At 44.5% G+C, this 12,142-nt stretch overlaps 1 protein-coding gene across 1 annotated transcript in view; it reads right to left on the bottom strand.

The window, feature by feature from the left end:
• The window catches only part of PDS5B (PDS5 cohesin associated factor B), a 354,701-nt gene that overhangs the window by 74,411 nt on the left and 268,148 nt on the right, over positions 1–12,142 (bottom strand). The window contains exons 25-29 of the mRNA XM_082246014.1: positions 5,691–5,895; positions 5,470–5,584; positions 4,127–4,259; positions 3,925–4,044; positions 1,781–1,843 (exon numbers count right to left, since the gene is read on the bottom strand). Coding sequence (XP_082102140.1) covers positions 1,781–1,843; positions 3,925–4,044; positions 4,127–4,259; positions 5,470–5,584; positions 5,691–5,895 — 636 coding nt within the window. The remainder of the gene's footprint in view (positions 1–1,780; positions 1,844–3,924; positions 4,045–4,126; positions 4,260–5,469; positions 5,585–5,690; positions 5,896–12,142) is intronic.

Below are 12,142 nucleotides of genomic sequence, written 5' to 3'. Positions count from 1 at the left end.
GGCTCCGCCCCTCTGCACGCCTTCCGGCGCCTCCCCTAGCTCCACGAGGTGTTTGGATCACCTCAAACATGGCCGCCCCCATGCTGGAGACACGAGGCTACGCCAAAATGGCGGCTCGTGCGATCCAGCAAAAAAAATGGCGGCGGCCTGTACTGAATAGCGGTGTGCTGCAGGGCACACAACACTCTCTCTGCATGGGGATTTGGCGTGGTTGGCGGTACTGGCCCTGGCGGACCGCATGGCCATTCGGGAGGCCTGCTAATAGCTGGAGATCTGATTAGGAAGGCAGTCTACATGTCCGTGGCTTCTGACTGGTAGGTAGCTTATTCTTATCACAGTAAGATTCCCAGAATGCCACTGATTACAATCTTTTAAACATGTATACAATTAGATTGTTAGCTCCCAAACCAAGCCTCCTGGCTTTTTGCACATAAAATCACACTCAAAGTAGGGGGATCTGTGTCATGTTATAGGATAGAGGGGGACTCTATCTTACCATACAGAGAGGGGCCCGCGTTCACCACAAGACCCGTCAGGGGAAAAGGGGGGAACATACTACTCACCATACCGGAACCAGGCGGGCACCAACTCCTGACAGTACCCCTCTCCACCGGGGCGGGAGGGCTGTCGACCGATATGGACGCCGTGACTCGTGGTCTTTGGCGTTTCAGCGAGACGTTTAACTCGCGGGGTCAGTCCTTTAATGGGACTTTGTCGCGGCCGACCCAGCGCGGAGCTATGGCCTGCACGCGCTCGTAGACTGAACTGGGGTGACCACCGGATCTCAACATCCAGCCCGTCGCCCAGTTCAGCTTTCTTGCTTGAAGATCTCACAGGAACACTGGAGAAAAAAAGCGGTCTAAAAAATCTTTTAAGAAAAAAATCTTGCCAGGACCTAAGATCCCAGCAAGGTATCTAGGTCCTTACTCCTAACTAGACAGAAAATAACTGATTTGCTGAGGCAGAGAGAGAGAGGATATACCCTCTGGGACTGCCCCTAGGGTGTGGCCAGAGCTTTTTAATTTCCTGTCTAGTCCTGCTCCTGTGGAGGCAACATAACCCGAAGGTGCTGTATCACCGAGGACTACGTCTGTCAATGAGCGCTAGAGAAAAATGTTTTTTGTTTTTTTTATCCAACATATACAATCATTCTACTTACAGAGTTATTAGGAGTCACTAGCAAGTTAACAAAAAACAACCTCCTAATATGGATTTGGGCACATCTGCCCAGCATAAAACCAGTCTGATTGAACCACACTAACTTCTCACTGACTGCAGCATTCTCACCAATACTTTCGCTAATATTTTAACAGCTGCGTTGGTTAAGGAAATGGGACAGTAGGATTACCATTCCAGAAGGGCTTTCCCAGGTTTAGGAAGTAGCACAATAAGGGCATTCCACAGATGGCAGCAGTTTGCCCTACCACCTGCAAAACCTCATTAATAAGCTACATAGCTTTGATTGAACCTTGTATAGCATCACTGTACAGTGCTTTTTCCAGTAGAATGAAGCATGTTGGTAAAGAGTAATTTTTAAGTCTTGCCACAGATTTTCATTTCAAATGAGTTCTGGACTATTTAAAGACAAATCAGGTATATGATTTAAACCAACCACTCCAGTGCTGGTTTGGCATTTAAAAACACACAATGAACAAACCTCATGCAACCATGTTTCAAGCCTTGTTTTGGTTATGTGCTGTTGCTATGGTAACTATGAGTGTATTTTGTACCTACGCATTAGTAGAAAATCTACTAAATCATACACAAGTTCACTACTCACCTTTCCTGGAGTGAAAAAGGCTTTCATGTCAGCAGGAAGATAATTTTTGGTGTTACTAAAATTCTGTGGAGGACAAGAAATAAACACTAAACACAAGAACTAAAAATAAAGAGAAGACTTTATTGCAGCATGTTAGACTGCATTAAAAAATAAACAGGTTAAACTTTCCTCTTATGCTCTTTATGGTGACTGCCATCATTTATCCACTTGCCAACCATCCCTCGCAGATTTACTGTGGCAGGGCGGCTTGGCTGCACATAATCACGTAGATCTATTAGACACAGCGGGAGCCAGACCGCGGGAGGAGCTGGCACGATCACCGCCAGCCTCCCGCAATCTTCACTTGCAGGAGAGCTGCCTGCCTATGTAAACAAAGCAGGCGGCTCTTCTGTCAGACAGCTACAGTAAAAGCTAAGCTGAAACACCGATCTCTGTGTGCCTGTCACAGAGCGCCCCCCCCCCCCCATACTTAGTAATCACAATTAGGCATACATTTAACCCTTTGATCACCCCCAGTATTAACCCCTTCCCTGCCAGTGTCATTTATACAGTAACAGTGCATATTATTTAGCACTGATTAGTGTATTAATGTCACTGGTCCCCAAAAAGTGTCAAAAATGCCAGTTAGGGGTCCTATCTGTCCGCCGCAATGTCGCAGTCCCGCTAAAAATCGCTGATCGCCATTACTTAAAAAAAAAAAGTCAACAAATCTATCCCATAGTTTGTAAACGCTATAACTTTTGTGCAAACCAATTCAAATACGCTTTTTGGGATTTTTTTTTTTTTTACACCAAAAATATGTAGCAGAATACAAATTGGCCTAAACTGATAAAAAGTTTGATTTTTAAAAAAAAAAATAAAAAATTAAATCGGGAAATGCTTTATAGCAGAAAGTAAAAAATAGTTTTTTTTTTTTTCAAAATTGTCACTTTTTTTGTTTATAGCGCAAAATCTAAAAACCGCAGAGGTGAGCAAATACCACCAAAAGAAAGCTCTATTTGTAGAAAAAAAGGACATCAATTGTATTTGGGTACAGCGTCCCACGACTGCGCAATTGTTTAAGTAATGCTGTGCCGAATCGCAAAAAATGGTCTGGTCATTAAGGGGGTAAAACCTTCCAGATCTGAAGTGATAAAAGGATATTATTCACCTTTCCAAAATAAATAAATGCACATTTTTAAAAAAATTTAAATGTATAATTTTTGTTAGGTGCATGTAAAGCATTGCAACCATGATCAGCAGATCGTGAGTGTAATGCCACGGTCCTGCAAACTGTATGTAGCTTTCTCCGATACAGCCAGGCCAGTTACATTCTAGCAGAAAGACTCAATGAACTACTAGAGTACCTAACAGAGCCCTGGTAGTACAATGAGAACTACAAACTACTTGTAGTGTTCACATTCACCAAATACTGTTATTGAATGATGGGGTCAAAATGGCCACGTTTTGTTTCAACTGTGACAGCGAGGGGAATCTCGTGTGGGGGCCGGTGCATCTGTAACATGTTACAAAAGGTGAACTTATCCTTTAAACATTTGTGAGAAAAATATCAGGATCCATAACCTAATTTGTGTTAATCGCCATGCAGGTAAGGCATGTACACACATGATGAAGTGTCTCTGTAGTGCAGCAATTATAACGGTTAAACCGAATCTCTACAAAACAATTTACAAATCAACCGTTTTATAGTCATCCGGATTCCTCAGCTAGTCATAACGCTAGTGCACTACACTGTGACGTTATCTTTCTTCAATAAAATACGTTTGGACGCAAATTAATATCCTTGGTGCGCTGGCGAATATTTATATTCTGTCGAAAAGCAAAAAATGCCCTGATCGTGAAAGGGGGAGATCAAGTGGAGAAAAGAGATAGAATATCGGATTTTAATGACCTGCAGGCCATAGAACTTGCTGAGTGGACTGGACACACAAGGAAAACTCAACATCTGCATTATTGATACTGTTAAAAGATAAGAAAAAAGCCACATGCTTTTATCAATATGTATGTTATTACTCACTAATAATAAAAGGTAGAGTAGGATAAAAGTTTATTTTGTTCCGAAAGGCAAAGCTAGATTCAAAAGTAAGAGATGAGCTATTTCACTGGGTCAAAAATTCACACTTTATGAAGGCTACAGAACTCACCTTGTCTGGCTGTGTGAAGTACCGTGCTGGTAATACTGGATCTTTAGGAGACTCTAAACTGTAGGTTGTACTCTTTGAAATAATTATATTCATTGCTACATCACATACTGTATATAGCTTCTGCAAAAGAAATAAATGAATCAACCATGATTTTATTTCTGATACACAGAATCTCATAATTCTATAAGGAAATAAAACACACCTCATTCATTTTGGGGTCATCCGGAGCTTGTGCATCCTTTGTTTGCTTAATGTTTTCCACCATTTTTCTAATGAAGGCATGGCTGTTATTTTCATTTTTCGACATTAAAATCTCCAAAATAAACCACAAGCACCTTGCAAAAAAAAAAAAAGCCAAACATTTTGGTAAAAATGTATAGGAGAAAGAAAAAAGGTGGGAGACAAATTAAAAACTTCAACTTATATTTGATCTTCCTGTAGAAGGTAAGAGGAAGAGAGGATACTTGGTTATCACCAAGAGTATTTCACACAGGTATCTGTCCTGTTTTTATGTAGAAGCAGAACCCATATGAAGACCTCATTCACAAGGGGCGTATAAATCCGTCCACCATGTGAAGGCCATGTATACCTGCATGTGGATGCACAGGTGTTCCATGCATCCCTGGGAAATCAGTCCCCTAGCTGTCAACTGGGGTGCAGCAGCTGCATGGATACAGCTGCCTCTCACAATCTGACATCCATACAAATGCACTGCCCCCAACACGCCAATGTTGAGGAATGGTTCCATATTCTTTCCTGTTAGTCTGTAATAAAAAGTGTGTAGTGGACGTCACACGTCTAAGCCCCTGAAGAGGTCATATCTGTCTAAACGCGTAGGGTGGCACTAGACGTGTTGACATCATCATGCACACTGTTCTGAGATTCTGATGTGGAGTCTGTATAGAGATGAGCGCTGCTGTTCATATTGTTTCCTTTCAATAAATCTTCTTTTTTTTTTTTTTTACCAATTTCCACTATTGGAAGCGCTTCCCCCTTTTTTCCACGTGGCGTTTATAGGAGTCTGGTTATTAAATCTTACCGGAGAAACCTTGTACCAAAATGCTGGTTTGCATGCTGTTTGAGCATTTTGACCACTCTGAAAACACAAGTTCATGCCTTCCAGTAAGTTCTCATTCGAAATACACTGGTGGTGTGGATCTCACTCCAAAGTTCTTTTGGATGATTGTACTTTCTTTTGGAGTTCATTTGCACTGTGACTTTTGAATTGCATTATTTAACCCACAATCTTCTTAACATTATTCACTGCATTTGGACATTATCTACATTGTGGATTGAGCTTTTCTATATACAGTATATATAGATGTTTTTATTGCACAGCATATTTGAGTTTGCTCGGTGATCTAGCACTTTTTAAATTTCTCTTATTTTAATGGTACTTGTTTTCTTTATGACCCAAAAACTGCTGCTGGGTGTACCGATTTTATTCAGTGCATTCCGGCTACAATTTAATTTTCTGTCAACTGTTTATTCTCTAAAAAAGCACACTTTCAGTGTAATAGATGAATGAATATAGAACAGGCTTACTCTTTTATATCCTTTAGTTGCTCGATATCCTGAATTTTAACATAATCTGGATCATGTGCAAGTAGGTGAATTGTGTATGGGACAACATACTCTGGCAGAAGAGACAGCAGCTTTTCTAAACAAAGAAAAAAAAATGGTCACAACATTTAAGGCATTAAGAAAATTAAATACCCACATATACTGCGGACAAGGGAGGCATTACACCTGGTATTCTCACTTACCACTTACTGCAGCATGCTGCTTTAAATATTCTCTTCTAACGTTGATATTTTTTACTAAACATTGCCTGGCATGTGCCCTCCTCTCTTTCACAGGATCCTTAGCACAGAGGGCACAGATAGCCATATATTCAAGTGGCAGTCTTAATCTGGAAAGGCCTTTGTGTATTTTTTGAGCAAATATTTGTCGGACCTGATAACACTCATCCTATTAAAAAAAAAAAAAAAAAAAACATATTTGAAGCACTAACATTTTATCAGTGAAACCTTTGGAAAACAATGTTTTGAGCAATAGGAAATGTTTTTTTTTTTTTTAAAAAGTATTGTGAAAAGGGGGAAAGGAAATCGATACTGACAGAAACCATTAACTACTTCAGCCCTCATATCTTTAGGCCCCTTACACACGGGGCAGGCTCAATTTGTGTCCGACTGCTAAGTGGGGAATCTGTCTGATGATCCCCGCTGAGCAGGTGGATGGCTGGGTTATGTCTGCTCCGCTTATGCAGAGCGGAGACAGATATAATCCCGCTCTCTTCTATGGGCGGTCGGATGTAAACTGACCGCACGTCAGTTTACACTCGACTGCCATCCGATCCAACAGATGCATGAGGAACAAGTCCCTGTTCATTTGATTTTAAGTAGACAGGATTGGATTGGATGTTGGTGGGTGTCAACCTGTCACCCATAGAAGAGACTGGAGGAAAAACAGACAAGCGGATCAGTCTGCCTGTGTTAAAGGGCCCTTTTGCACCCTATCTTCTATTAAACTAATTTCCACATTTCTACAATGGTCCTGTTTATTTTGTGAAACTAGGCTTTTAGCAATATTCTTTCAAAAATACTGGATTTTTGTCTTACCGTAAAAAACCTTTTCTCTGATGTTCATTGACGGACTTGGGTTATGCTGCTCTCCACAGGAGTAGGACACTAATGCCTCGTTTCCACTGAGTGGATCGGTTCGGGTCAGTTTGGTACGGTACGCTAATTTGAGTGTTTCCATTATGAAAGTAGCCCATACAACCGAAACAAACCGCACCATTCCTGGTCCTGCTTCAGATGTAGGGCCATAGGAAATGGTATGGTACAGTTAGGGCGGAGCTACTGGCGTCACACGATAGATTCCACTGATTGGCGGACAGGAAAACTTCAATGCTCACATCAAATGAAAGAGCAAAACAAACACCTCATTTGGTGTAAACCCCGCATGGTCCCTGGTGGCCCGACTTGCAGTGGAAACGCTCACCTGAATAGACCGGACCATTCTAACCCTTCCAAACTGTACCGACCCGAACCGTTCCGCTCAGTGGAAACGAGGCACTACGCCCATAGGGCAAGTACATCCACCTATTACAACTTTGTGAATGTACAGACAACCACCTAGCCACCCTGCACACATGAACCACTGACGCCTGATGACGGAAGGCCCAGGAGGCACTAAGCGCCCTCGTAGAATGCGCTTCAACAAGGCGCATTATTCTACGAGGGCCCTCGTAGAATGCGCTACCCTTAATAGAGTAGGCCTGCACCACCGTCTACCTGATCCACTTGGAAATGGTTGCAGTAGATGCGGCCTGCCCCTTTTGAGGTCCATCTGTAAGAACAAACAAAGAAATGGATTTTCTAATTAGTTCAGTCACCGCCAGGTACACCCAAATCGCCCTTACCACATCTAAGGAATGCAAGGCAATTTCCTTAGGATGTTTCGGCTTAGGACATAGGGACGGTAACACAATGTCTTCATTCAAATGAAACCCCAAAACAACCTAAGGAAGAAACGCCTGACAGGGTCGCACCACCACTTTGTTCCTATGAACCACCAGATAAGGTGACCGACAGAACAACGCAGCCAACTACGACACCCGATGAGCGGAAGTAATGGCTACCAATAAAAGCCACACAGAGTGAGCAGAGGAAGTTCTCGTATATTTTCAAAAAGAGGCTTTAGAAGCACTGACAGTACCAAATTGAGATCCCACGGAGGTACCAGGGAGCGCACCGGAGGAGCCAGATGCACAAAAGTGTAAATCAAGGACTTCGCCGCCAATGGCCTTTGGAAAAAAAAAATAGCCAGGGCGGAAATCTGGCCCTTGATGGTGCCCAGAGCCAAATGCTGATGTACACCCAACTGTACAAACTTCAACAGGGAGACACAGAAAAGGAGCATGAAGAAGCCCTCAGCGACTCACACGTAGTAATGTACGCCTACCAAACGCAATGATAAATCTTCCTAGAAATCGGTTTCCTAGCTTTCAACAGCGTAGGAATCACCGACTCCGACAGCCCTCTGTCCTTCAGCACCTGGCTTTCTTTTACAAAAGTTTTATTGAATAGCAAACAGTGTATACAACAATAACATATGAATGAATACAGCATAACAGCACCTGGCTTTCAATAGCCAGGCCGTTAAAGCCAGCGACTGTAAAGCAGGATGGAAGAATGGTCCCTGAGACAGAAGATCTTCCCAGAGAGTAAATTTCCAAGGAACGTCTGCTACCAGCCTTACCAGGCCTGCATACCACGATCGGCGAGGCCAGGATCAGATTGTTCAATGACAGCGGATCCTTGTTCCATTTGATCAGAATTTCCCTTTGCAAGGGTCTGGAGTGAAACTACGCAAACGGAACCGCCTCGAAGGTGGAGACCATCAGACCCAGCACTTGGATGCAAGTCCTGAGTGACGATAGATGGTTGGACAACAGGAGCCGAACAGCATCCTGCAGCTTCAGAAGTTTTGTCTGAGGAAGAAACACCCAGACTGATGCGGAGTCCAGAGTTCAGACCCAAGTAGTCCAGCTTTGTGGATGGGGACAGTGTTGATTTTTGAAAATTCAGTGTCAACCCTCCTGCAGAGTTCGCACCGTAACGTCCAAGTCGGCTTCTAGAGCTGAGGATGACTCTGCACGCAGAAGCAGATCATCCAGGTAACCTAGTACTGCAATCCCCTTCTGCTGTAACAAGGCCAGCACTGGGGCCAAAACCTTTGTGAACAACCGAGGAGCTGAGGCGAGCCAAAGGGTAACGCCATGAATTGAAAGTGCTCCTTCACTTTATTGGAATATATAGGTAAGCGCCCTCAAGATCGATAGAAGCCAGCAGATCTCCTTGATGAAGGAAAGCTACTACTGTGTGGATGCATTCTGTGACGAGACCAATCTCGCCACTGGGCATTGGAGAAGCCTGGTTGCTCGCCTCCTGCAATGTGACTATGGACCCTCTCATCAGCCCATGCTAAACGTAAACCCCATGGCGATTTGACTGTGTTTGTGGCATCTGAGCGCTGTTTGGATATGTTGAGCGCTCAGATCCAGGCTATCTGGGGATGGGTTGAATGTGGGGGATCTGTTCAGTAGACTGGGAGTTATGCATTTTTGTGTCTTTTTGTGTTTCTTTAACCATGTGGCTAATGGAGTCTTGCCTCTATCCTGGAAGCTAAACCTTATTCCTGTAAACTGTAAGGCACAGGAAGTGCACTCCTAACATGGTCATTCCAGGAAGTTCAATGTGGAGACGGGCTGTCTAAACAATGTTGATTTTGGTCTGAGGTGGCTTTCCATTCACCTATTGTCAGGTGCGCTAATGACCTCACATGTTGTCTGCTAAGGGATGTATTGACACTCAGAGTAATGTGTATTGAGGGCTCGTTAGGGAACCATTGTTCTGTGTCTGACTATTGTGTACATTGATTACCCCCTGGGGCTTCTGTCTCCTTGCACATGGCAGTCCTTCTGGTCAAGCTATCTGACCAATCACTGCTGACTCATTTTCAAGCCCTCATTTGCATGGCTGGAGAGGACCTTATGGGGAACTGGAGGTACTTTACAATTGACCAATAGGAAAGCGGTTGTTGGGGGCAGGATGTTCCAAATTCTGTATAAAAGGGTGCTGTGTTCTTCCAATAAAAGTTAGTTCCCGTTTTACCCTCAACTCGGAGCTTTGTCTCGTTATTGGGGGGATTTATTGTATGCTGTTCCAGTTTGACTGCTAGGAGTGTAAACCCTTCATATGGTTTTTCCTATTCAGCTGTATGCAGCATTCATAAGGTTCCAGCTACACTGTTTGCATCATTCCTTGGTTTCCAGTTCGGGAGTTTGGTGTCCTGCAAGTAGCTGTGCTTGTAGCTCTGGAAGGGGAAGATCTCCTAAACGGTTTTAACCCTTTTGTGTCTGGGGTGCCATTACAGATTCTATCCAAAATTTCTGAACCCGCACAAAGTGGTTCAGAAACTTAAGATCCAAGATAGGACGGAATCTTGCTTTCCTTCCTGGGAACTGTAAACGGATATGAATAAAAAGCTTGGAAACGCTCAGACTTTGGAACCGGCACAATAACTCCTTGTGCTAACAGGTCCTTCACTGCTCCGTAGAGGCCCTGTAGCCGCTCTGGAGACAGGCTTAAGTTGGAAGGAAAAAACCTTGCCGGAGGCAAGGACCGAAACTCAATCTTGTAACCGAACCAATTCATGGACCCATTTGTTCTGAATGAGCAAGGTCCACGGATCCAGAAAGAAGTGAAGAGGTCCCCCCACCCCAGATGCTGGTGAGGGCGCCGATTCAGGTCGGGGAAGGCTTGCCTGCGAAACCAGAAGTGCCCGCTTTGGACTTACCATTCCAGGGTCTCTTTTTAGAAGCCTGGTCAGCCTACCAGTACTTCAACCAGATCATGTGGCGAAGGATCACCGCCGTCACCGAAACCCTGCCGGCCAAGGGGGCCGCATCCAGGGATGCATCACAAAAATACTGTAACCCCTGGACCAACTGATCCACCAGCTCAGAAGGGTGTTGACTCCCCTCCAGATACTGGCGCAAAAAATCTTAGCCCATTCCATTAAAGTCTGGGATACCAAAGTGATAGCAAACACCGGTCTCAAAATCGAACCAGCCACAGTGAAGAGGTACCGGACCAGAGCCTCAGCTATTCCGTCTATGGGGTCCTTAAAGGACAGAGAATCCTTCACTGGCTAAAGCGTGGCCTTTTTTACCCAGAAAACCTGAGTGTCAATCGACGGTGGAATCGATCGTTTCTTCAGAAAAGACTCCTCTAAGGGATATCGCTTAGCAAAACGCTTAGGTATGCTTAGGTATTCAACCATGCGTTTCAGGGAACCCCACTGACTAGTGACAATCGCAGACTCAGCAGCAGCCGAGTCCTCCAATTTAAGTTTCCCGCACTAACACAATTAGAGCCTCCACCAGCGCTTTTTCATGCATGACTGCAGAGGAGGGCGACTCATCCTCACTATTAAAGCACTCAGCGCGCATGGACACAGACCCAGTGGGCTGACTCTCGTCCGTGGCTGCCAAATTCACCTCAGTCTGAGGAAGCAGAAGATACCAGTGAAGGCAGGGGGCACTTCTTTCCAGGCCTCCTTTGCAGGGCCATATCTACTTTGGCTACCAGCGACTGAAGGGCTGCCGACATGGCCGCCAGGGCAGACTGAGACCCAGAGGGTCCCAGGGCTTTAGGAGTGGATCGGGTGGTGAAACGCGCTTCAGAGACTCCGTGACCAGGGTTAATCGGAGCCGCGCTGCTCAGGAAAAATAATTTTTTGTAAGTTCTTACCGTAAAATCTTTTTCTCTGATGTCCGTCGACAGACGCAGCCTCATCTCCATGAGCTAAGTGGGTTTATGCTGCTCCCATCAGCAGTAGTCTAGGCAGTAAAAATTTGAATACACACGCCCAGGGGGCTGTCCCTCTAGGCATAAACCCCCACTGCACAACCCAGCACATCAGTTTATTTATAAACCAGTGAAGACTAAAGAACCAACCCCAAACAGAGGGCTGGTACTGCGTCTGTCGACGGACATCAGAGAAAAAGATTTTACAGTAAGATCTTACAAAAACCTTATTTTCTCTATCGTCCGTTGACAGACGCAGCTTCATCTCCATGAGCGGAGTGGAATGTCCCAAAGCAGTGTAGGTATGAGGGGTGGGAAAAACGCAACCAAATAGCAACGTCAACACCAAAAGGCTAAACTTAGCCATCCGGGCAACTCAACCAAACAACAGGAGCTCACCCAGAAAAAAAAGAAGAGAAGTACAAACAAACATTCTCTTATGAAACAACAGTCTGCAAAACCTTGCGGGCAAAAGAGGCATCCGAAGATGCCAACAAATACTCCTTGTAAAATTTGGTAAAGGTGTGCACAGACGACCAAGTCGCTGTCTTACAAACTTCTACAACAGAGGCCTGATGGCGAAAAGCTCTTATCGCCCGAATCACATCCAGAGAGTGCAAGGCAACTTCTCTGTGATGTTTAGGCTTAGCACATAGGGAAGGCAACACAATGTCTTCATTCAGGTGAAAATCTGACACCACCTTAGGAAGAAAAGACGGACTAGGTCGGAGGATCACTTTATCCCTGTGGACCACCAAATAAGGCAAACAACAGGACAACGCCGCCAACTCAGACTCTGTGGGCAGAAGTGATAGCCACTAGGAAGGCAACCTTCTGCC

Source organism: Pelophylax lessonae, assembly GCF_965119305.1.
Source record: "Pelophylax lessonae genome assembly, chromosome: 2".
Taxonomy (NCBI): Eukaryota; Metazoa; Chordata; class Amphibia; order Anura; family Ranidae; genus Pelophylax; species Pelophylax lessonae.
The sequence above is the reverse complement of the archived record's forward strand: the minus strand, read 5'-3'. Positions and strand labels throughout refer to the sequence as shown.